Here is a 27,131-nt window from a genome sequence, read left to right on the forward strand (position 1 = left end):
CAGATCTCACAATGGGAATACATCTGTTTCAGGTTAAATAAATTCAGCCTCTTTTATTTTAGAACTGGAGAACATTTTGTTGACTCAGAGCTCTATTTTTGTTACTTAGAGCTAAAAGAACTCAGTTCAGCATAAGAAATTCTACAAGGTATTAGCTGGAACTTTGCTGGGAAGAGGTTCACTCTGTATTGTATATAATGCTGAGAACCTTTTTTAACCTTAACAGGCAGTGTTGTTTCCAAGTGTGCCTTCCCTGATGAATCTGTGCATGCATGCATGCCCAGGGCTACTCTGAAAACTGAGATGAAGAACTGAAAAAGAATTCTGGCCCCTAAGAAACTCCTCAAAGAGATGCTATCATGAAGGCTAGACATCTTTGACATGAGCTCCAAGGTTTCTCTCTGCTGCTCTCTCTTCAGTATCCACTGACCTGAAACATGCACACAGAGTGATGCGCTGAAGCACCTATAGCAGCAAGTGTGTCTAAGTAAAAACACCCTCTCATTCTCCTTGATAAGCTAGACTCTGTTAGAAAAGTACAAAGAAGTTCCCTTGTGACCCTGTATCTAAGACTGTGTTTATTAAAATATCTTCCTTTATCTTCCCCTCACTCTCCAACCCAGACTCAAGATTGAATCTATGAGACATTAGTTGAGAAAAAAAATGAAAATGACACACACCATATTGAACTAAGCATCATGATTTTTTATCTCCTGTGAAATACTGTGAAGGGTACTAAACAAAACATTACACTGACAAGTAAAGTCTTTTTATCAGTGGCTATTTCATTAGGCCTTCCTGGCCTTCCCCATCTGAACTCAACATGTATTAACCAATTTTCTAGAACTTCTCTAAGCAAATCTTCCATTATTGACAGACAATTGACTTTTTCTCACATTGCCTTTTTGGCTCAATTCTGTCTTGTATCACATCCACCTGGTATATCTATTTGTTTTTTTTTTTTTTTTTTTAACCTAGAATCTTACTAATTTGTTAAGCTACTGCAGATGATACATTTTTCCCATGAATCCTGACAGAGCCACCTTAGTCCTCTGTGATGTTTTTCATTCCTTTTAGTAAATAATCAGTATGACACATTTGACATTTGACATAGAGACACAATCTATTCTTACTGTGTTTGCTAGGTTTTATTCTATGCACATCTTTCCCCCAACTATACTGCTACTGCTTGTGTTTTGAGAATATGGAAAAGATTCTCAAATTTAAGTGTGGTATACTATATCTGTGTATAGTAACTTCTACATTAAAAAACAAGTTTAGCCAGACTATTATTCAACCATAAAAAAGAATGAAATAATGCCATTTGCAGCAATATGGATGGACCTAGAGATCATCACACTAAGTGAAGTAAGGCAGACAGAGAAAGACAAATATATGATATCGCTTATATGTGGAATCTAAAAAAAAAAAAAGATACAAGTGAACTTTTTACAAAACAGAAACAGACCCATAGACATAGAAAACAAACTATAGTTACCAAAGGGGAAAGGGGGGCAGATAAATTAGGAGTTTGGGATTAACATAAACACACTATTATATCTAAAATAGATAACCAACAAGGACCTACTGTATAGCACAGGGAACTATACGCAATATTTTGTAATAACCTATAAGGGAAAATGTTATCGAACCCTGACCTCTGGCCACCTCCTAGGGGTAGATAACTGAACTAAACTGTACCAATTCTTGAATTTGAATGGAGAGACTGAAGCTGGTTGAAGCTGCTACCTTAATGGCAGTGTCCATGTAGTCCAGTTGCTGAGGCCTCCACAGACTATGGCCCATGGAGACCCCCGCCACCATTAGGTCACGAAAGCCGGGATGGGGAAGAGGTTCTGGGCTGCTTCAAGGCCTGGGCCTGGCCGGTGGGCGGCCCTGGCGAGGGCTCTGGAGCTCTGCAGGACACAGCCCTCAGCCTGTCCCTGGGCCCCCAGCTCACCCAGCGGCCTGAGGCTGCAGGGCCTGGAGGGCCCTGGGGAGAAGGCCTCCATCTGCCTCTCCCCGCACTCTGCCCCGAGGACCACAATAAGGCTGACTGAGCGGCACCTCTAACCGCGCAAAGGGTCGTGTGTTAATGGTCGTATATAATACTAATGGCTGCGTGACCACTCTGCCCCATTACAAAAGTAATCTGAAAAAATATATATGCATAACTATATCACTTTACTGTATACCTGAAACTAACACAACATTGTAAATCAACTATACTTCAAATTTTTTTAAAGTTTATTTTTAATATGCTAATAAAACTTTTTGCTCTGTATAATCCAGAAATACTGCTTCAGAAGTATTACCTAGTAAGTAAAGTTTGATACTACAACACTACCTTAATAAATAAAAAGGAAATACAAGGTTCCTTCAGCATTTGAATTCAAATATTGGCTTATTCGTACTAAAACGTCATTAGAACAAAAACGCGAAGTTGATAACTCAAATTGAATACAATAACTAACCATACATATTTTGGTTTTAAGTGTGTCTTAGTTTTTGGTGAGAGTTAAAATTAAATTTTATAAGTGGAGCATGAGTCACTTAGTGAAATTAATGTATTACATAGTTATCATTAGGTAGCAACAGGAGACCATTGTGATGCATCAAGGTTCCATTCTATGAACTGGAACTGTGCTGAAGCAGTGGGATGCACCTGCTTTGGACATTTTCCTTCTCCTTTGTACTTTCAAACTCATTTTGGTTTTTACGAAAACATGTTATTGCCTAAAGACCAGGACAATTATTCCTTTATCAAATTATGAGTGCTAAAGTCTATATTTCAATTTTTAATGCTGAGAAATTATAGAGAATGTTTCTCATCAAATTTAAGAACTAGGAGACAATAAATAAAAGTTAATGCTGTAATTCTTTCAAAGACAAAGCATCACTAGGAAAAGTGGCAAAGATAAGTTAAGAGAAAGGAAAAATAAAACTAAAAATCAATCAGCCTGCTAATGTCTATGTATGTGTTATGAGCTGTATGTTCCCTATGGGCTGTATGTCTCCAATGTTAAGTAAATTAAAAGAAATGGGAAAGATAATTTTCCTAAATTTCCAATCCCTCTTTATTTTATCTGACTACTTGATAGATATGATTAAAATAATTTTCAGTTTTCATCAAAGTGTCATCCTAGAGTGACAACTGTAATATAATTTAACTATTATGATTAAACTATTACATTAGTTCAAGTTTCAATGTCTGGGCTATTTTAATTGCCTTCTAATTCAGCTTTCTGGATTTATAATCTCCCATTACAATCTACTTAGCAGCAATCTTTATAAAATAAAAATCTAATGATACCAGCACCTCAGACCCTCCAGAGGTCCCCCCAGCACCTTCTACAACATGGCAAAGAGAAACATTTATGATATGGCACATCTTATTTAATGTAATTATGATATGTCACATGCTGTCATTTGTCTATGCTTTTATCCATGCAATCACCTTTCCTTACACAGTTTCTAACCCCTTTCAACTTCCTTCTCACCAGTATTCATCCTTCATGAATCAGCTTCAACATTGCCCCCTTTCTCTGTTTTCAGAACATGCCCCTCTTATAGATTTAATCACCTTCTTTGCTTGGTGTAACAGAAACTGTCAGTGCCCCATGCATGTCTCTCAGAGCATGTATAGTTTCTGGCCAACTCCATCTGCGAGTAACTGCAGTCTCACTGAAAGCCCTTATATCAGAATTGCAGAGAGCTGGATGCTTGCTTGGAGGCAGGAAGTGCTGAAATGTGCCCTCATCCACAGCATCGCTGGACCAAGAACTCTCAGGTGTTAGTGTGTGAATTTACCAGTTCCATCACTTTTCAGGATCATTAATTCTGGGGAATGTATTTTGTGTCACTTCCCAGAATTTGCCCTTCAGATTAAGCTCCATTTCTCTTAAGGACAGCTGGTTAACTGCAATCCCTTTATTGTCTGCCTTCTCTTCTCTGCATCACTTCCTCACTTCCCTATGAGTATTACTTTAACTTCTCAGAAAAACTATTTATACCTGACTCTTTTGTATCCAGGTTTTTTCTTGTAGAATCTACAGTAAAACTTTTGATACCAGAGGTACTGTGTGGGGTTCTGAAGTTGAATGTCTTCTTGCTGGCCACATGGCATCAAGACCACTTGGCATGTTGTAACAGAATAATTACAAGACTCTCTCTTGTGGTGAATTGGGATGGTAAAAAGGCATAAGGGGATGTATATCTTATCAATTTCTCCAGGATTTGAGAAAGATAGTGACAATGATAATGACAATGACTATGGAGTTAACAGTTTTTGCAAGTATTGTCAGTGCTCTCAGGAAAAAAACTGATGAGCTCAAGCTCAAGTCAGAGGGGTCTCGCTGACAGCATTTAAAGAAACCCTCCTCTTTTAAAGCCAGAGAGAAGATCGGACTGAAAAACAGACCCTTTGTTTGATTGTAATAGTAGTTGAATTGTAGAGAATATTTACTGCAAAGCACCGGCAAACCTCTTATTTAAAACTCCAGGCCTTAACAGGAAAGATGTAGGACCCTGAAACCTGGACTTGAGGTACCAGATTGACTCACTCTTGGTGGAGGATTCTTCCTTTTCCTGGAGACCACACAGATGCATCATCTGAGGTCAACACTTCAAGATATATGTACATTCCTCAAAAATTTCCCTCATCTTATGGTTTCTAGACCACTATGTTCAAGACCAGGCATGGCCTAATTGAAAAAAGTATTGTCTCTGATTTAAGAAAAATGGGATTATTCATCAAAAGAGTAACAGACACTGGCTAATATTTCCAGTTAGGAATTAAGAGAGCATACCTAGTAATGAATGTTGAGTATGTTGGACAGGGATGCAACTGAAATATAAGGTACACAGGAGATGCTAAAGATATGTTTACACAAGCAAATGACATTACATCTAAGCATTTGTGTTTTGAGGTATGCGTTTCCAAATTTATGCTTAATGGTATAGATAATTACATACTTCTCTAAAAATACTTTATTGTAATTCCAGAAAGTAAAAATATATATTAAATAAGAAAATAATACTCTCAAATGAATCAATGTTTAAATTATACAATGGTCATAAAATATAAATCAGCGAGCTTAACAACTTAAATCCAAATGGACACAATATGATTTATAAAAAAAAATCTTGAAGGTTATCCAGCACAGTGATCAAGAATGAATGCACTTTATTACCATCTTGTCTTATACCCAAGTGATCTTGCTTATTGCTTTCAGATAATTCTGATGCTCTATCATTTAACACATGGCATTAGCTGAATTTCTTTTCAAATTAAAATGTAAGAAAATTACTCACTTTTAAAAAATACACTTAAGATACACATAAATACTCCACTTACCCTTACTTGACCCACAAACGCATTGGCTTCTTCTTCCACCACTGATAGATTTCTGAGCAGATAGGGATCAAACACTGGAGCATTGTCATTGACATCTGTCACCACCACATTTACCGTGGCAGTTGAGGTCTTAAAGAAAAAAAATAGGGGGGGGGGATTAAATGTGAGAGGAGTTATTTTTATTTTTATGTCAGTTAATTAGTCATACTGGCATTTGTCTATCTGAAAGGTATCTCATTACTATTCCTATTCCTTAGCTTTCCAAAAAAGACAAGGAAAAAAAAAAAGAGGAAGCTCACAATTTTCAAACACCTCAAAAAACAGATGGAAAAAACAAATGATATTAAAAGGCAAACATCTTCTTGAAAATGTCAAGTATTTCCTGGAGGCTTACTTTTAGAAAGTGTTTTACCTTTATCTTGTTCACATTTTGTGGGTGGTAAGTTTTTGTTTATAGACACTTGTACCCCTTTTTCTCTGAAATGTAACATTTCTGCAGTTTTTACCACTTATATGTTGTACTGTTTAAAAATATAACTAGTACACTATAAAATGGCATGGTATGTCAAATGGGTATTTTCAGGTAAGCAAATACTACCAGAAAATACTATATTAGTAATTTTCTAGGTTCACATCTAAACTAAGAGTTTGAGGATCATACACCACTAATCATAAAAAACAAACACAAACACACACACAAACAACCTTATGGTTATACAGCCTAAGGAAATGGTAAGTGGGTAATCCTACCAGTAGTACGTGCTACCTGGTTAAAAGGTAAAATCCCAGCCTGCTGCAACTCGAGAACATAATGTAGGTCAATGACTTTTGCACAATCAAGGAACATCATACATGACTCAAGCTGGAAATTGCTCTGTCTAATCAAAGCCTGAGTACAGCACATGCCCTCCACCCAGCTCTGTCACAGTGAGGGGCAGATCACAGAAGGCTGAGACCAAAATTAGAGAACGAAAGTATTCTAGGCTGGAAAATGAAAAATCCATTATGCTATGATATTAAATATTTAATAACATGCAAATCAAAAGTAGGAGGAAAAAGCAGGATGGTACTGTCATGAGAGAATTACTTAACTTTCTTTTTAAAAAAGACAAACAGGATTTGTCCTAATCTGTAAGTGATGTGGGGTGAGAGGCTAAAAAGCTGAGCATAAAGAAGTGACTTAGAGGAAGTGAATCTGAAGAAATTTTGCGGCGGTCATGGGCCCGAGGGGTCAAAAACTGGACTTCCTAGCTACTAAGGAGGAGAAGTCCTGGTAAATACACTATCCTTTCTGTTGCAAAATCAAGGAACATCTTCATACGTGACACAAGCTGGAAACTGCTCTGTCTAATCAAAGACTGAATATAGCACATGCTTTGTTGGGATCACTGAAGTTCTATACTCTATGAGTAATGCTGCATGAGGTCTAGACCAGGCCATACTCAAGATAAAACTCAATAGTCAAATTTTCGTTGGATTAAGGTGATCTGTCCTTATTTTAACAGACATATATTAAATCTTCTTTTGAGCAATATAATTTTATACCAAGCCTTTATAATTTTTCATATATAATGTCCAGTGGTCATTAAAAATATTACCAGGCATAGCAGGGAATTCTTGGGTATTGATAATGGCTTATTTCTTTATTTGTGTACTAGCTACATTGATAGGCTTATTTTGTGAAAATTTATACAGCTATTCAGTATGATTTGTATATATTTCTGTATTTAAAACTCCAATAAAAATTTTATTTAAAGAAATGTCAAAGACAAGCAGAACAGTGTTGTTTAGTCAAAGCCGGGAAACAACCTAAATGCCCACCAATAGTAGATGTTTATATAATAGACTGTGTTTTTTGCACACAACGGAATAACATGTGATACTAAGAATGTACAGACTACATTCACCTCAATGAATTTCATGAATGTTAAGGCTGAGTGTACGAAGTCAGACACAACACAGTACACACTACATGATTCCAAGTATATAAATTTCAAAGATTGGCAGAAATACTCCATTGTGATAGAAGTCAGGATAGGGATCACTTTTGTGAAGAAGGTAGAGTAGAAACTGGCACGATTGTAAGGCTGGGCTTCTGGAGTGCTAATTAATTTCTGTTTCTTGTTCTGAATAGTGATTATACAAGTATTTTCACTATGTGAAAATTCATTAAGCTGCACAGTTATGGTTTGTGCACTCTTCTGTGTGCATCTCTCCATGAAATCATTTAATTTAAAGAATGCATGCACATCAACATACGCTTGTGTGTAGATGTATATGGATATGTATAAATTTAAATGTCATCTGATTAGATGAAATACAGGTCATGTCATTTTCTCCTTTTAACTTTTATATATTTTCCAAATTTTCTCTAAGAGAGCTACATTGCTTTAATAACAAAAATCAGTTTAACAAATGTTATTTCTTTAAAAGTTGTGTTAGAGTTAAAGCTAGTAAAAAGATTTAAAGCTAGTAAAAAGATGTGCCTTTATAGTAGCAGTAGTTCCCAATTTGACTGAGGGTGAAGGAGACATTAAAATGGACAGCTGGGAGCCAAAATCTAAGAGTAGCCATGCTAGAGTTTGCTGACCTTCCTTCTAACTGCTTGCATAAAGTGCCAGCCTACCTGTATTTCCCTTACTGGCGTCCATCCTATTCTTTAAAATTCCCATTCTTGACACTATGGAGTGGGATGATTTCAGACTATACTGGGTCCTCAAAGGCTGTGGTCTGTAACTGGGTGGTATAGATGAGAACTGGATCACTAGGCGAACTAAGAAGTAAATAACAAGTCCACCATTCCTGTGCTAATAGGGGCTGAAATTTATAGACCATATAGATGTATTTATCCATATCTTAGAGATAGTATATGAAATAAAGAATATCCATTTCTCTGGCAGAAATGTAAAGTAATAAACACACACAGAATAACTTCCAGCTTATATATTTCTTGGAAAGTGGTCTGAAGATCACTTGCATCAGAATCACTTGGATTATCATTAAAACTGCAGATTTCTGGGCTACACATTAGAACTATTGACTCTATTCTGCAATATTCAAATTATATCTTTGCAATTTGTTTCACATAAATTGCTGGTAATCCTTTTATTTAAGAAAAGTCCATCCACCTGTGTTCTTATTAAATATCTTTCTTAAAACTTATGATTATTAAGGCTAAAGGGTTAATTTTACTATAATTCTACAAAGGACATAAGTTTAAATATTTAGATAAGAAAAGTGCTATCAAAATATGAGACTATTATTATTTTGTAATTACTTTCTTCTTCAACACCCCACTGTATGTGCACATGTATAAGTCGATCCCTAAAATTATATAAATGATTAAACTAGCTGAAGAAGCTTTTGTTTGAAATCTAAATGCTTCTTTCCCTAGTGATATTCTCAGTACAAACTTTGGAAAATGAAACAAATTTGCTTAAAAGGATCATAATTTTGAAGCTGGATGAGACCTTATTCATTCTTAAAGAAAGAAAAATTGAGGGAACTTGAAATGCTAAGTGACCTGGCCAAGGAGAATTGAAATTAACAAGTAAATAACTGGGAAAAAAAAAAAAAAAAAAAGCTCTAGAAAGAACTAAACCACTAATGTTAGCCCAGAACTTATTTTCAGTTTTTTATGTGGCCAAAGCTATAATTAGTAGACTGAGACTATGCCAGATAGCTTAATATGCTATTTCTTTTCCATCTTTACTGTTGTCTAAGAAATCTTACTTTTAAGGCCAGAGGTAAAAGGTCCTAGCTAATATTACTTCCATTAATTTTTGATTCATCATGTGACCTATCTCAAATGGTTGACCTAAAACCTCCTTATTAATTTTACTTCACTCTAATTATACCCCTTACTCCATGCTTAATAATTCCCTCTTTTCCTTAGAATTCTCCCCCTCAGTTATTTCCTAGCCAAGTTACACATTAAACTTTCATCATAAGTCAAGTTCTCAATTATTTTCTTCTTGAGATTCTCACTGACTTCTTTACATATATCTTATACAGGCACACTATATTAATTAAGGGGATTGCATACGTAAAAAGTAATCTTAGATTTTATTTTTATTGACTTGTCTAATCTCTAAGTGCCTTCTCTTGGCCTCACTATTTACTAAAACTGTTTTGTATATTTTATTTTCCACATACAGCTGTTTATCTAATGTTTGAAAAGTGGCAAATAGCTTATTATGGGCAGATTGTTTACCAAATTTAAGTAATTATCCTTATCTATTTTTTTAATTAAGATGATAAAACTGTCTAGTATCAATTTTGTATGGTAAATTTTCTACAGCAATCCTCCTCAAAAAGCGTGAGGAGAGCATTATATACCCCCATCCAGTCTATTTTTTGATCAAAGAAGTCATTTCAAGTAAACTTGAGATACATTGCTATTTGAATTGGGTGAGTCTTCTAGACACATACTGAATTTGAAATTATTTCTAGAGAACAGTGCTGAGTTGGCCCATATGCACTAGACTAAAGACAAAAGCTACTTTGTGGCATAGAAATGGTGAAAAAAACAGTCTAATAAAGCATTGCCAATGAATGCATTGTTACAGTGCTTATAAATCAGAATACTGGTAGTTGTGGATGGGTAGATTGAAGAATACAATCAAATGATTTTAAAACACACCTACATAACTAAACGATTTATTTATTTTTAATACTAATTTTTAGGTGCAGAGGAAATAAAATTTATCTTCTCTAGAATTATGGGCCCTTTTAAACCATTTCAATCATCAAGGATTAGTCAAGATTCCGAGCGCTGCTTACAAATAACCTGTAGAATCAGTCAACTTGGTTTCCTAAGTGCTTCAAGGTATTTATGCACAAATTCCCTTCTGTCCACTGTCCCCCACCCTCAAAAAAGTGACTTTAAAGGAAATAGATTCCAACATGGTAAAACTGCCAGAACTGCCAGTGCTGTGCTGGTGATGGACACAATGAAATACTTCTTAGACTAAGTTAGATTTCATTTTCCCCATAAATTAGGTAAGAGAGCAAATTCCACGTTATCTATTCTGTCAAGTCAAAGTTGCAGCTCCACAACAAATTCAGAATATAGGTTCATTGATTCAAAGAGCCCACTGGAGAAAAAAGCACTTTGAGTAATTTTAAGTAGTTGCTCCAAATGAAAAAGAGATTAATTCATGAATTCATGATTGTAATAAATCGTTTTAGAGTGTAAACTACAAAGTTCTCTCAGTTTCTTTAGGACTATTTTTAAAACCCTTTCTCAAAGAGAGTACTCACCCCATCTGGCCTGCCATCAGAAGCAGTGACGATCAGAATGTAGCGATCAGTGCTTTCCCTGTCCAGTGCTTTCCCTAAGGTTAGAATCCCAGTACTAGTGACAGAGAAAACAAACAAACAAATGAGACAGAAAAAGATATTATGTCACAGGGAGTCTTTCTGCTATTGTGAACTACTTTTGATAGTTGTTTTTTTTTTTCCTTTCAACAAACACAGCTTGAGTATTTAAGATGTATGATTCTAGGATTCATGCTGAAAATTGAAAAAGGCTTTTAAGGCTGTTGAGACTCTTAGCAATAATGAAAAATTGCCAAACTGAATGAGATAAGTGAGTTGATTCTGTAGCCTCCAAGGAAAAAAAAAAACAAAACATGCTTAATTCATTCCAGGAAGAAAGATATCTATCTTGTTTGTGATTATTTCAAAGGTAAAAGAGTCCATTAATCTTTAGCAGTTTCATAATGTTTTGAGTAAAAAAGTGATTTCTTTAATCTATATCACCGCTCCCATTCATTGTCACATATGTGACCACTATGGAAATGCAAACATCTAAATTTCATCTTTGATTAAACCATAGAGATTAAAATATATTTCTTCTTCTTTCCAAATTTCAAAATAACTGAGTCTTACTGTAGAAAATTAGAAAATATACAGTGGAATATTAAAACTTTCATAGATATTATGGGTTTTTTAAAATATTTCTTTTTATTCTCTATTATAACCATATTTAAATACATTATAATTGCTTTCAAAAGAGCACTCAGGCTGCATATTTTACATTCTTTTCAAGATAATATAATTTTATGAACATTCATTCTCTCATTTTACAATTTATAAAAACAAACTCTTTTGTTGATACACTAACAATTTTACCATTTTGTTATTCTCTTGAAATTTAGGTATTTCTTAAGTATTATGTATAATGTGAGATGAACAGCCTTTGGGAAAATTCTCATACTTAGAATATTTTTAATACTAATTCTTAACCTTTTCACTGTTTAGAATACATACTTTCAAATATTTAAGCTTTTATTCTCCCATGTAACTTGTTTTATAACACTTTGGTCGCTTATTATGTTCTCAAAACAAGTTCTACATTTATGTCTTAGATATTACAATCTGACGTTGTACATGGCATTTTAATTAAGGTCTAACAAGTATCTACTGTGAAGGAGAGGTTACATTAATTTAACAAAACATTAAAATATTTATCAAGTATAAAAGCATAATTTGTTTCTGATGGATAAAAGGCTTTCATTTTAATGCAAGTGCTTTTGTTGTTACAGTGGAATTTAAGCAATCCGCACCACATATGGTAGCTGAGTACAGAGAGTCAATGCCAAGGAATCAAAATCAGAGTCACAGTTACTCTGTTTTATTTTATTGTTGTTATTGATACGGACTAAAAAAAAAGTTCGAAACATATGGTATGACTATGAAAAACTGACTTTGCTCCTTGTACATTTTAAAATGTTTTGTCCAAATAACTGAAAACCAATTCCCAGAGTAGTTTGTAACAATCAGATTTGGATCAACTTCCCATACTGCAGACGGTTCAGATAACCCCATTCTAAAATGACATTCACAGAGAAAAGTAAATCATTTATTGTTTCTGAGATTTATTCACAAGTAACTTAAGAAATAAGAAATCTGAAAATCTATCCATAGTAAAATGAAAGAAAGAAGAAAATTCAGTTATTGTTTTCCATTTTTCTCCTCAGTTTAAGCTTCGACTCTATATTATGCCTTGTACATTAAATTAGAAAATCACTAGAAATTTATATTGTATTAGAATTTAGAGCCATATTATACCTAAATAGCTTATTTTTCATAGTCTGGTGATTATTATGGAAATAGTTCTTTGCTTAAGATGATGTGTGCCTTGTGTCCCAATGTGGTAGACAGTTAGACAGGATATTTGGGAAATGGAAAAAGAGAGAAAAAATAGGTACTGTCTTTTGGTATTCATAGCTGAAAGACTAGCTTATGAGTATACACAAGCATCCTTCCACAAAATTCCAGAAATAACTGGAAAGGAGGACTCTTGCTACCAGCTGAATGGAAGCTATAGAGCAGTATACATTAGGCTGCATTTAGAAATGCAGTAAATCTTATCAGCCCATATACTAAAAATACATAAGAATGACTCCTGATAAAACATCAATAATAGTGCTACTTAAATTTTACATAATTGAAAATATATTGCACAGGAGTGATGTCAGTGAAAATGGTGACGTAGACAGCTTGAAGAGATGGTCTCTCCACAGAAGCATTGAAAAATGAAGCAGGAAAAACCAGAAACAACTTTGATAGGGCTCTGGAAAACAGTCAAAGGTTGACAGCACCCAAATGAAGGTAGAATTAAGAAAAAGGCAACTTAAAAATTGTAGTAAAGATTGGTTCCATTTTTTACTTGTCCTTGCCCCAGCCCTTCCTGGCTTAGAGTGGTCTTAAAGATGGTGGTCAACATTCCCAGTGTGATACTCTGGTCCTTGTTTCTGGAGGCAGCGAAACTATCCTTATTCACAAAGAATTGTGTTTATCTATTCCAACTGGTCTGGAGGCTGCCTGAAGGAATAATACATGGTTGTTGTCTTCTTTTGCCTAACTCAGAATTCACTCAAGGTGGAAAAGCATTGGGTATTCCTGGAAAACAGTGTAAGTCAGGGAGCAACCTGCAGCCATCTGAGGCAATAGTTTATGTTTGAGGCATACAGTGGAACACCAAAAGCCTGGCAGGAAAAACTGCGTAGAGAGTTTCTTGGAAAATTAGGGCATTCAAAAGTGCCCATGTATACTGGTGAATAGAATTGAGAGTCCAGAAATGAATCCATACGTCTGTGGCCAGTTGATTTTCAGTAAGAATGCCAAGATCATTCAATAGGGAAAGAACAGTCTCTTCAACGAACGGTGCTGGGCAATTGGAGATCTACATGCAAAGGAATGTAATTGGACTATCTCATACCATATACAAAATAGAACTCAAAATGGATCAAAAATCTATATGTAAGTACTGAAACCATAAAACTCTTAGGCAAAAGCATAGGGCTAAATCTTTATGATTTGGGGTTTGATAATGTATTCTTAAATATGATAATAACAGCATGAACAGCACAAAGAAAAATAGAGAGGGCTTCCCTGGTGGCGCAGTGGTTAGGAATCTGCCTAACAGTACAGGGGACATGTGTTCGAGCCCTGGTCCGGGAAGATCCCACATGCCACGGAGCAACTAAGCCCGTGTGCTACAATTACTGAGCCTGTGCTCTAGAGCCTGCGAGCCACAGCTACTGAAGCCCACGTGCCACAACTACTGAAGCCTGTGCGCCTAGAGCCCATGCTCCACAACAAGAGAAGCCACCGCAATGAGAAGCCTGCGCACTGCAACAAAGAGTAGCCCCCCGCTTGCCGCAACTAGAGAAAGCCCGTGCACAGCAACAAAGACCCAACACAGCCAAAAATAAATACATAAAATAAATTAAAAATAAATAAATAAATAAACAGAATAGCAATAGTATATGTATTTTTAAAAAGAAGAAAAATAGATATATTAATCTTCCTCAAATTAAAAATTTTTTGTGCATCAAAGTACAGTATCAAGAAAGTGAAAAAAACCGTACAAGATGGGAGAAAATATTTGCAAATCAGATATCTGATAAGGGTCTGGTTCTCCAAATATATAAAGGACTCCATACAACTCAACAGCAAAAAGGACAAACAACCCAATTAAAAAATAGGCAAAGAACTTGAATAGATACTTCTCCAAAGAAGATATACAAATGCCAAATTAGCACATGAAAACATGCTCAACATCATTAGTCATCAGGGGAATACAAATCAAAGCTACAATGAAATAGTACTTCATACTCACTAGAGTAATTAACAAAACAGATGGGAAAATAACATGTTGATGAAAACACGGAGGTATTGAAACACTTGTACATTGCTGGTGGGAATGTAAAATGGTTCAATCACTATGGAAAACAGTTTGGCAGTTCCTCAGAAAGTAAATGATTACAATATGACCCAGCAATTCCAATTCTGGGTATATATTCAAAAGAATTGAAAACAGGTGCTTAAATACATGTATATTTGTGTGTGCTTAAATACATGTATCTATGTGTGTGTGTGTATGTGTGTGTGGATATTAGCAGTATCCACAATGACCAAAACAGAAAAACAGCCCAAATTTCCATCAATGTATGAATGGATAAACAAACTGCTGTGTACACATGTAACAGAATATTATGCAGTTATAAAAAGGAAAGAAGTACTGAGATATGCTTCAACATGGAAGAACTCTGAAACATTAGGCTAAGTGAAAAAAGCCAGACACAAAAGGTCACATACTGTGCCATTCTATTTATAGAAAATATCCAAAATAAATAAATCCACAGAGGCAGAACACAACTTGGTGGTTGTCAGTGGCGGAGGGGAAGGGCAAGTAGGGAGTAACTGCTTAACGGGTTTGTGTTTCCTTTTGGAATGATGACGATGTTCTGGAACTAGATAGAATTGATAGCTGTACAACATTGTGAGTCTACTAAATGCCACTGAATTGTTGACTTTAAAATGGTTAATTTTATGCTATGTGAATTTAACCTCAATTATATTAATTATATTGCACAGAATTCCCTCACCAAACACTGAGGCTATATTCCTGAAATGTATTGTGATTGACAAAATCAAGCTCTTTTATACAATGAGTTGGTTTGCCAAGCCATAAAAATGGTGTTCAAAAGTTGTTTAAACAATGTAGATAAAAAGTAGTAGAGGGTATCTACTTCCAAACAAACCAACCTTCTATTTAAGTGTTCATTTTCCCAAACTGCATCATTTATTAGGAAATATTGCAGCAGCATAATTATGCACTGAAAGAGATTATCTCACAGGTTTCATGCTTTGTATTCTTCCATTAATCTTTTTCAATACCTACGACTGGCTGTGATTAACATCATTTATACTTACAAGTGTCTGAGTCTTTGGCAGATTTATCTTGCTGATTTGGGTATCATTTTTCAGGCCTTAAAATGATATTTAGAGAGGGTAGAGTGTACCTCAAAATGTGTGATTGCTTCTAGTTTGATATGGCATTCCATGTTGAACAGTAATTAGTGATTAACAAACACAGACCAATAGAAAGAGTTAGATATTGGTAGCCATTCAGGTAAAAGATGATGGAGGCATGAACCAGCTGTGTGAGAAGGGTGATCTGAGCATATATTTTGAGAGTAGAGCTTACAGAAAAAAATGTATATCATCTTTCTTACATGTTAACATTCAGTGTAGTTCAAACTGATATGAAAAACATAAGCTTTAAATTTAGTGTCAAAATTAATTTAGTCACATAGAGAGAAATAAAAATGCCAGTGAAGATATAAAACTTTCAAGTAAAGTTCTAACAAGGGGCAGAAATAACTCTGAGGTTCTTTTATTTAGCACTTAGCCTTTAAGTGTTACATCACATGCCTTATGCTACAATGATGACATCAATAAGAACTCCTCAATTTCCTGCAATAAATAACAAATATTTTGCCATAATACTTGCAGAGGAAGTTTCTTTACATCTTGCTTAAATATTTACTTATAAATGAATGTTTGCTGAATAAATATTTGCTGAATCATATGCAACTATTAGCACAGACATAAAAAGTTATTAAAATAATGCATTACACTACAGAACCATAAAGATCTGCCCATTTAATACATAATATTAACTGATTTACATAATGAATGATTGTGATCTTTAAGGAACAAGCATTTTTCTTTAAAGAATAAGTTTCTTTCCTGGCCATATGACTAATCCAATTCATTAAAATGTCATACAGTGTGAACAGAAAGAGAAAAACAAATACCGTATGCTAACACATATATATGGAATCCAAAAAAAAAAAAGGGTCTGATGAACCTAGGGGCAGGACAGGAATAAAGACGCAGACATAAAGAATGGACTTGAGGATGTGGGGAGGGGGGAAGGGTAAGCTGGGACGAAGTGAGAGAGTAGCACCGACATATATACACTACCAAACGTAAAATAGCTAGTGGGAAGCAGCTGCATAGCACAGGGAGATCAGCTAGGTGCTTTGTGACCACCTAGAGGGGTGGAATAGGGAGGGTGGGAAAGAGACGCAAGAGGAAGTTGATAATGGGGATATATATACACATATAGCTGATTCACTTTGTTATACAACAGAAACTAACACAACATTGTAAAGAAATTATACTCCAATAAAGATGTTAAAAAAAATAATAAAGCTATGACACTGAAAAAAATGCATATAACAATTCAGCACTTGGTAAATCCACACTAGCATTGAAATGAATATTCATTACAACTAATATTTTTTAAAGAATTATAAAAATGTTTTGGTATATTTGTATTTCAATGGAAAAAAAGGGTAAGGTAATGGTATTGTAATGATTATTGTTAAAATTCGCATTATAGCATAAAATAATATTTAATGTAAACAGTGAGCAAGTACTTTTTTTGTTGTTTTAAGAAGGAAAATGTAACCAAAATCACTATTTGGATGAACTGAAGCATCTGATAAGACAGAACATGATTTCTTTTCTATTATTTTTTGAGAGAGCATCTGAATTATTCAAATCCTTAAAACTTACATAGAAGTGGTGATGCAAATTTGCACAAGTATCTCAGAAGTTTCAAAGAGGGAAGGGATTAAAATATCAATTTTTCCCCCATTTCAAATGTGCTGAAATATATTGCTAAGGGTCTAGGCTAGCCTATAATTATCAATGGGAAGAACAGCAATGAAGTGGCTGAAATAAAATTACCATAAGATAAAAGGCAATGAGCGCAGTGTACTGGACCCTGAATGATCATCAACAGAGACCATACAATCATCACAGAGTCCTGTCCTACTCTAGCTGTCCGGAAGAAGTTTGCATTTAAGGATATTTCTGTCTGGTTAGGTCAATTCAGACAAAGAGGATGCTGCATTGACATCTTTCACACTTTAAAGACCTCTGTAACCATCTAGGTGTGTCTGTTTGGTTTCAAAAGCATAAATTAGAGAGTAGTAGACAAACACTTGCTAGGGTAGCAGCACGAGTGAGAATGTCTGATAAAACTGGTAGCTCATTAGATTTCACAACCAGCAGTTTTAAAATCCTTCAGCATCAACAGAAAAACAGATAAACACAGGAATGGAAATCTTTAACAGAGAAAGTAAGACCAGGGCAGGTGAAAACTTCATTGTTTTCTTATTTTTATCAGTTTTATTAACATATAATTCACATATCATTGAATTCACCCATTTAAAGTGTACAATTCAATAAATTTTAGCATATTTGCAGAGTAGTTCAACCATCACCACAATCAATTTTAGAATATTTTCACCACTGTACCCATTAGCAGTCATTCTCTATTCTCTGTCAGCCCCCAGCCTCAGGCAACCAGTAGTCTACTTTCTGTCTCTATAGATTGGCCTATTCTGGACATTTAATACAAATGGGATCATACCAAATGTGGTCTTTTGTGAATGACTTCTTTAATTTAGTATGTTTTCAAGGTTCATGCATGTTTCAGTACTTAATTCTCCTTTATTGCTGAATAATATTCCATTGTATGGATACACATTTTGTTAATTCATTTCATCTGTAGACAGACATTTGGGTTGTTTTCCACATTTTGCCATTGTAAATAATTCTGTTATAAACATTTCTGTGCAACTTTTTACGTGGACATAACATTTTCATTTCTCTTGAATAGACACGAGTGGAATTGCTGAATTATATGGTAACTCTATGTTTAACATTTAGAGGAAATGAGAAATAGTTTTCCAGAGTGTACATTTTACATTCCCATCAGAAATATATGAGAATTCTGATACTTCCACATCTTCACCCATGTATGCGATTTACTTTGTTTTTCATTATAGCTATTATAAGAGGATGTGAAGTGGTATTTCATGATTGTAATTTGATTTCCCTAATGACTAGTGATTATGAGCATATTTCCACATGCTTACTGGCCATTCATATATCTTTGAAGAAATGTCTATTTAAATTCTTGTTCATTTTTACTTAGATTATTTATCTGCTTATTTTTGAGATATACTAGTTCTTTACATACTCTTTATATACTTAAAATATTTTCTTTCAGTCTGTGGGGTTGTCTTTCACTTTCTTGATGGTGCCATTTGAATCACATTTTTTCAAATTTTGATGAGGTACAACTTATTAGTCTTTTTCTTAATCACTTTTGCTTTTTGTATCATATCTAAGAAATCACTGCCTAACCCAAATCACGATTTACATCTGTATTTTCTTCTACATTATATAGCTTAATCTCTTATATTTAGGTCTGTGATTCACTTTGAGTTAATTTTTACAGATGGTGTGAGGTAAAGACCCAACTTCATTCCTTTGTATGCTGTCACAGCTTCATTTATTGAAAAGATTATTCTTTCCTAATTAGGTTGTCTTGGCCCTTTTTTTTTTTTTTTTTTTTTTGGAAATCAATGGACCATAAATATTAGGGGTTATTTTTGGATTCTTAAGTTTATCCTAGTAATCCAGACATCTATTCTTATACCAGTACCACACAGCCCTGATTACTGTTAAAGTGTCCCTTTTACAAAGTTTTCTTTCTTTAAGAATGATTGTAAATTATAATTACTTATGATTAGTATGTACCTATGGGGGAAAATTCAAAATAGTAAATCTCTCCATTTTTAAAATGGAAGTTTATTCATCTGTGAAATCTAAAAATCTGGGAAATATTGTATCCAGGCATACAAATTCATGGCTGTACCATCCTCGTCAATGCAAAGTTGCAGGTGTTTTTTTCTTACAAGATCAAGTGACCACACAGGGTTCTCTTGATTTGGCATTGTGTACCACATGTTCCTGAGACTGAAGCAGAGCCTGGCTTATTTGTCAAATTTTTCACTTTATACTCATGGGCTACATTTAGATTTCCATCCTTTTAGGGAGTAAAACCACTCAGGACCACACAGAAAACATCAGAGAGATAGCAAGAACATCTCTTTGACAACCAGCCACACGCAACAACAGAGCAGCTACTTTGCTGTTGAAGAAGAGAAACAAAGCTAACGTCAATGCCTTCTTTAATGCCTGCTGTCAGTTTCCTCAATAGTTATGACTGACATTATCTCTGATATGTTCAGAGAGGTGAGTAGAATGACATGGACATAGACCTCAAAGGGGCTTAGAATGGGCATGAAATATTTTTATCTTAGCTTTTTTAGAGTATACCTATATTACTCAAAAATTGAAGGATGGACTTTGGTGGCACCTTAAATGCATCTGAATTACACTTTTTCTTACAAAATTCCCTTTGAACAATTTAGTGCCAAGTTACTCTTTGTAGAAATATCTTTGTTATTATGAGTAGCTGACAATTTTAAAGGGATCTAATTAATCCCAGGTTATACCTGCAAATGAACTGTTTCCACCTCAGTGGATTTTACCTAGTAAAAATTTTTAAAATAAATAAACAGTCTCCTGGGTATGATTTCTGGATTCAGAATTATCCCCCGCAGCTCTCATTAACACTCGTAGAAAAAAAAAGTAAAATAAAACTACAAATAGCTGAAAGTCTCTGATTAGAAGTCTGTCCTCTTTCTACCAGTACATTGTTTAACATTTTAAAAAGAAAAATAAATTTAGAAATTATTTTTAACTTACGTTTCTGAAAGATTAAAAACTCTCTGTGGATCTCCATTCTCAATGGCATATGTTATCGGATCTCCCTCTCGATCAGTTGCCTTCAGAGAGAAAACATACTTTAATTATCAAGTAATTGATATGTCTTCCATTCAGTACAATGTAATATAGAAACTTGAAACTAATGGCACAGAAAATCCATGATACCTTAAAGTATAAAGATTAAAACATGGGCGAATGGCTAGATGTTAAATAAAGAATTTCATATCTGATCCCAGCATTTCTGTCATTTTATGTCATCTGAAAGTTGTAACAATGAATAAGAATAATATCTCCTGAATGTATACATAATCTTATCTGGTAGGGAAATACAATAATGATTTTCCTATGGTTTACTTATTTAATTTTATATGAATAATTCAAACAAATGTGTTGGAATCTACATAAATGTTTACAGTGTCAAGAAATTATTTAATGCACTATTTTTTTCTTTTTCTGCTCAGAATATATTGTCTGCAAAGCTTTATGGTTAAGAATTCTGAATCTGGAGCCAGAGAGCCTGAATAAAAAACTGGGCTCCATTTACTAATTGTGTGATTGTTCCTTAATTTCTTCATTTGTAAAATGAGAACTATAACAATACAAAAGTTAATAGATGTTGAGAGGTTTAAGTGAAATAATCTATATTAAAACACACAGACTAAATCTGGCATATTGTAAGTTTCAGTAAATATTAACCTTTTTTTCCCTTCTTCACTCAAGTCATAGTAGAAAAAATCTACAGCTTCTGACTTTGAGTTCTGAGTTTCTCTTACCCAAAATAAAGATAGACACTCTATATTGTGGCACTGGAGTCTGGGATTTTACCATCTAAAATATCCAATAATTTCCTTTTCAATTATCCATTAAGTCCCGTTATGGAAGACTTGGGTGAAGAAAGAAATCTGGATGATATAAAAGGGATGGGCGAGGGATCTGCCTAAGCATGACCCCAGGGGGAGGGGAAATATTGTTTATTTATAAGTTACTTGGCTGGCAGAGATACCAACCTCTCTGACTGGCAGGCACTGCCCTGAAGTTGGCAGGACCTACAAAAGTGGTGGTTATGTTGGGTCTTTTCAAACACCGGACAATAACCGTCCCAGCCATAAGAGGCTGATTATGAAATCCCATGTCCAGACCAACAGGGAGCACTGTTTCTGCAGGTAGATTAGATGGCTTTGACATGGATTTCAGAGCCCTGGTCATGGGACAGCCCTATCAGCTACCACAATGGATGGGTGGCCAGAAACCTCTCTTGGACCACATAAACTCCAGAGTCCAGGGACAACTGAATAACGTAATATTTACTAAATGCCAGGTTTTGTGGGAGAAGCTTTGTAGGATTAGTTAAAAGTGTCTCCTCCATAAAACACTTCCTTCACATGCCTTCCGTAACATCATATTCTCCTGCTTTTAATTCTACCTTATCAGCTACTACCTCTTTTCCTTGGCTGATTTTTCCTCATCTATAAGACATATTTACATAGGATGCTCCAAAGGTTTGTTCTTGGACTTCACTTACTTTGTCACCTCATCCAACTGCAGAGCTTTAAAACTCTTTCTATGTTGAAGACTCTCATATCTCTAAACCAGCCCTGTCCTCTGAATTTCAGACCTATATCCAATTGCCTGTTTGATCCCCAATTAAATGAATTATAAACACCCCCAATTTAAAATGTTAAAACTCCCCAATCCTGATCTCTCTCTGCTACTCTCCCACTGCTCAAGAAGACAACAACCTGCTGCTTTCAGTATTCATTATCTCAGTAAATAGCAGAAACTACATCCTTCTACTTGCTTGACCTTAACTGAACATTCTTACCCCCCAGTGTAATCCGTCGGCAAATTCCATTGGGTCTATATTTAGAATATCTGTGGTTATCTGGCTGTCTCTGAACTCCAAATACCATCTCCCTCATGGATTATGTAATAACCATCTGACTAGTGCTCCTGCTTTCTCCTTTGCACCTTCACCGCAGCCCATTTTTAATTAAGCAAAGTGACCATTTTTCCCAGGCCAAGATTTTATTTTATTTTTTAGTAAGGCTATGGCATTATTATGCATTATTACATATACACACACAGACACACAAAATGGAATAAAATAAAATAGTAAAATACAATGAAATAATAAACTACTTATGATAATACCTTTGAAACATTCCAATTAAATCTAAGTCTAAAATTTTAAATTTCATTAAATTAATTATAATGTAAGTGCAAGGGCAGAGAGTAAGAAACAAAATAATTAAACATCTACACACAATCAATGGGATTAATAATACATGGTTGATATTTTCCCCTTGTTTTTTTGTCCTTTTCCAGACAAGTATTAGTAAAAAAGATAAAATGGAACTACAAATAATGATACTCGGTTAACTTCCTGGAGAAACACAGAATTATGCTGTATCTGGACACTACATTTTATCACTAAAAAGTTCACACTAAATGTTTTCTGTTGTTTTCCTCTTTCAATCAGTCATTTTAATGTCATATTGTTATAGATATTATCAATTTCTTTTTCTTTGTTTTTGGTATGTGGTTATTGTTGTTGTTGTTTTTGAGAGAAAATTTATTGTCTTGTGTTTTCATAAAAGCCAGAAGAAATAGATTCTGAAGCAAGATAACTTTGGGTAAACAACTTTAAATCCAGATTAATGTTAAACCTTTCTTCTAATGTATCAGATCTACTCTAATATTTAATATTATTTTCATGGGATGAGAGCACTGTGAATGCTGTGTTACTTTGTTTATACAAGTCATTACTTTGTTAAATTACTAAAATAACAATAGAGAGGAATTCCTAGAGGACTCTCAATGTTTTTTTCAGCCCAATTAATTACTTTCAATCCCTGAGGTACTGTGGAATATTTCTTCAGTTTTGTTTGACCATTTAAATACCTCAAACTTTTAAGGATTGTTAGAGCTCTAACAATCCTTAAAAGTTTGAGGTATTTAAATGGTCAAACAAAACTGCCTATTTTGCCTATTTCATTCATATGTGAGGTTGTGCCCTTACTGGAAACTTTGAAGACCCAGGATTTAGAAGATAATCCTATTTGATTGTTTTCTTCTTTTTATCCTCTTAGCCAATCCTTTGTTGTTGTTTCAGGATCTGTGGCAAACAGTGTAGTAATTAGGGAGGATTCATAATTTCTCGGTCAACTAAACAAGGGGGAATTGTGCTGTCTAGATCAGAGTTCTGAAATCTATCCATTGCATGTGTTAGCACTTGCTTAAATACCATGTATCTCTATGTACCAACATCAAAAGGGAGAAATAATTGGAAAAATCAGCAGAAACAAGAATTCTTGGAGTATTAAGATTTGATAATGCGCATATGTGTGACCTAAAATATATTTCTAAAAACATTTTTAAAATAGTTTTTCTTCTATATATGAGTCTAGCCAGCCTTCTCTACATGATGGGCAGAGATTTATATATGATATAGAATAGTGAATCCTTAAGTTAAAATTTTCTGACTGCTTACTAGATGTCAGACATTATATTTGCATGCCTTATCTCTTTTAAGCCTTGCAATAACCTTATAGTCGAAAGGGAAATGCAGAAGACTTCAATTCTATTACTCTCTCTGTCACCATTCCAATTAGAGTTCTGTATAATTAATTGGAAGATACACCTTTTTTTTTTTTATCTAGAGATAATAGTGACTGTTTCATCTTTAAAAAGGAGAGTCTACTATTAGTTAATATTTTCCATAATATAACAGATAGGAATTACTCAGCCTTAGTACAAAGACATTTCTTATGCCTTTATTTTTGATCAGTCAATTCCGATATGAGCCCGTTACTCAAGATCTGAGAGAAATGTAACAGTAGTCATCTTCCCTGGGCTTATCATAGAGTTTACTGGGTAGGCTCTGGAGCCAAGCACCTGGGTTCCAGACCTGGTTATACTACTATCTCTCAGGCAAGATACCTAACTTCAATATTAACAACAATATTCACTTATTAATTCAACAAATATTTATTGAATATCTACACTGTGTTAAGCACTGGGACTTCAGCAGAGAACAACACATACAAAAATGTTTCCTTTGTGCAGCTTACACTGTAGTGTGGGAGACAGAGAAAAAATAAAATAATTAATTAATTTATAGGTATTTATATAGAATATATTATATATAATTATTTATATAGAATATATATTATAGTTATATATAATTTATATATAAAATAATATATATATATAATTAACATATATTTATATAATACAGTTTTAAGATCCATATAAGTGCTACAAAAATATAAAATAATTCAGGAAGGACATATGGGAGGGCAGGGTGAGAGTTTGCACTTACAAAGAGGTTATCAGGAAAGCTATCAGAAAAATGTAAAAATTTGGCAGGACAGGAATAAAGACATAGACATAGAGAATGGACTTGAGGACACGGAGAGGGGGAAGGGTAAGCTGGGACGAGGTAAGAGAGTGGCATGGACATATATACACTACCAAATGTAAAAGAGATAGCTAGTGGGAAGCAGCTGCATAGCACAGGGAAGCAGCTGCATAGCACAGGGAGATCAGCTAGATGCTTTGTGACCACCTAGAGGGGTGGAATAGGGAGGGTGGGAGGGAGACACAAGAGGGAGGGGATACGGGGATATATGTATATGCACAGCTGATTCACTTTGCTGTACAGCAGCAACTAACACAACATTGTAAAGCAATTATACTAAAATAAAGATGTTAAAAAAAAAATTGGCAAACGTTTGTAAAAGGTGAGAGAGCAAGTCGTGTGGGGAAGGGCCCTCCAGGTGGAGGGCAGAGCAAGTTTAAAGGTCTTGAGGTGGATACATGCCTAATGAGTTTGAGGAAGAGCAAGCAACTGGAAGACTTGCTCAGGTTTTGCTTGGCCTCAGGTAAACAACCTGAGTTATTTAACCTCAGGTTAAATGATTGAATGATGCTCACTTTGGATAGCTAGCAAGTAACGCAACTGACTCATCGGTTTGCTGATACATGTTTAACAGCATGTGAACTAAAATAAAGCAAGTTTTTCCTTTATTTTTGCTTGACAAAGAGTATCTTTAAAGACTGAAGCAACTCTTTCTTCCTTCTAGTCTGCTCAAGCAGATTACCCACTGCATCTAAATTCAAGTCACCCATTTTTCAGAAGCACCAACAAGAACCCAAAAGGATTTATCTAAATAAGCAGTGTGCTTAGAGGCTGGAAAATAGGAATTTTGAAAAAGAAAACAAATCTTTTCTAAACTAATATTCTGTTCATGTTAAAGATGAACACAACCATCAAATACCATCTGGTAGAGTGCACTTTATGCACACAGAATGATTCTACACATTTCACAGGACGTTAAGACAAAGTATTTGCCCATAGGGATTCTAAAATAGATAAAATCAACATATTTAGATGGTCTTTTCTTTTCTCACTTAGGCAAACAAGTTCTGATTTAGGTTATTAAACTGCTTGAGAGCAGGAACTGAAGCTTTCAATTCAGGACAGCAGTTTTTCCAAAAATGTGTGTGCACTCCTGGGATTAAATTATTGGTCTTTTAACAAAGTAATAATGTTTATGAATATATTTCAATATGACTTAATCTTTACATTTTTATGTCAAGTAGTGTTTTGTCATTTATGATTCTGATATAAAATTTCCTTTTTGAGATAAGTTCATTTACGTAAAAAAGTCAGTTTATTCAATTTTTTTTAAAAAAAGTAAACAATATGCAAATATAGCACATCTGAAACTTAAAAATGCAGCTAATCTAGAATGACACCGTATTACATGAGCATTCCTTAAGACCTTTCATCCTGTCCATTTATTATACTATATTTTGCTACTTCATTCACTGTCTCTCTTCCTATATGATTATGATTATTAACACTGTCTTCTCAGGTCTCCACCTTATCCTACCCCATCTTTATTCTCAGCTGGTGATCCTGATTAGTTTCACTGAGAAAACTGAAGCAATTTTCTGCAAGCACTCCAAATTATATATATATATATATATGTATATATATACAATCCTGTAACTATACACTACATCTTTCCTCCTATTACTGATAATGTACTGTCTGATCTCCCATCTAGGGCAAGATATGGGGAAAGAGTTTTGCATTCTCCTTTTTCTAATTGTTCTCTTCTCATCCTCTCTAAAAACATTTCAATCATAGTTCTAAACCTCCCACAACTACTGCACTGAAACTGCTCTTTTCAACATCACCAATAAATTCCTTATTAGTAAAACCACTGATCAATTCACAATCCTTGTTTTTGCTTGTTTCTTAGCTTTGTTGGCTTATTTTTCATTGGACCTATCAGTAGCATAGACATTAGATCAGACACAACTGATCTCTCCCTTCTCCCTGATACAACTTCTACCCTTAGTTTCCAGGACACACGTTCCTCTGGGTCTCCATTCCTGGTCCTCTTCTCCTCAGCAAAATTAGTCTTTGGATGTCTTTTACATTCACTCCCTTAAGAATCTCATCCAATCTCAAAGTTTTATACAGTATTTAAAAAGCTCAAGACTTCAAATGTATATTTTTAGTCCATATCTCTTCCCTAAAATCATACCCAACTCTCTACTCAATAGCTTCAATTACATATCAAAAGACATTTCAAATTTAACATGTCCAAAACTGAATTACTCCTTTGACATTTTTTTTATTCTGGTTAATGGAAAATCAATCCTTCTAGTTGCTCAAGCCATATATTAGTAGCCTTGTTAACTTATGTCTTCCTTCCACATCCAATCATCAATGAATCCTGTAGTTTCTACCTGCAAAATACAGCGAGGTTGAAACCTCTTCTCACCATTTCCAGAAATATCACTCCAA

General features: G+C 34.6%; 1 protein-coding gene across 11 annotated transcripts in view; it reads right to left on the minus strand.

Annotated features, from left to right (window-relative positions):
* The window catches only part of PCDH15 (protocadherin related 15), a 735,694-nt gene that overhangs the window by 230,262 nt on the left and 478,301 nt on the right, over positions 1-27,131 (minus strand). For all 11 annotated transcript variants that reach the window (XR_014253086.1, XM_082423601.1, XM_082423610.1 and 8 more), the window contains 3 exons: positions 20,288-20,367; positions 10,619-10,712; positions 5,357-5,485 (listed from right to left, as the gene is read on the minus strand). Coding sequence is in view for 10 of the 11 variants with exons in the window: in XM_082423601.1 (XP_082279727.1) it covers positions 5,357-5,485; positions 10,619-10,712; positions 20,288-20,367 (303 nt within the window). In the remaining variant the exon portion in view is untranslated. The remainder of the gene's footprint in view (positions 1-5,356; positions 5,486-10,618; positions 10,713-20,287; positions 20,368-27,131) is intronic.

Source organism: Balaenoptera physalus (genome assembly GCF_965194825.1).
Source record: "Balaenoptera physalus genome assembly, chromosome: 14".
NCBI lineage: Eukaryota > Metazoa > Chordata > Mammalia > Artiodactyla > Balaenopteridae > Balaenoptera > Balaenoptera physalus.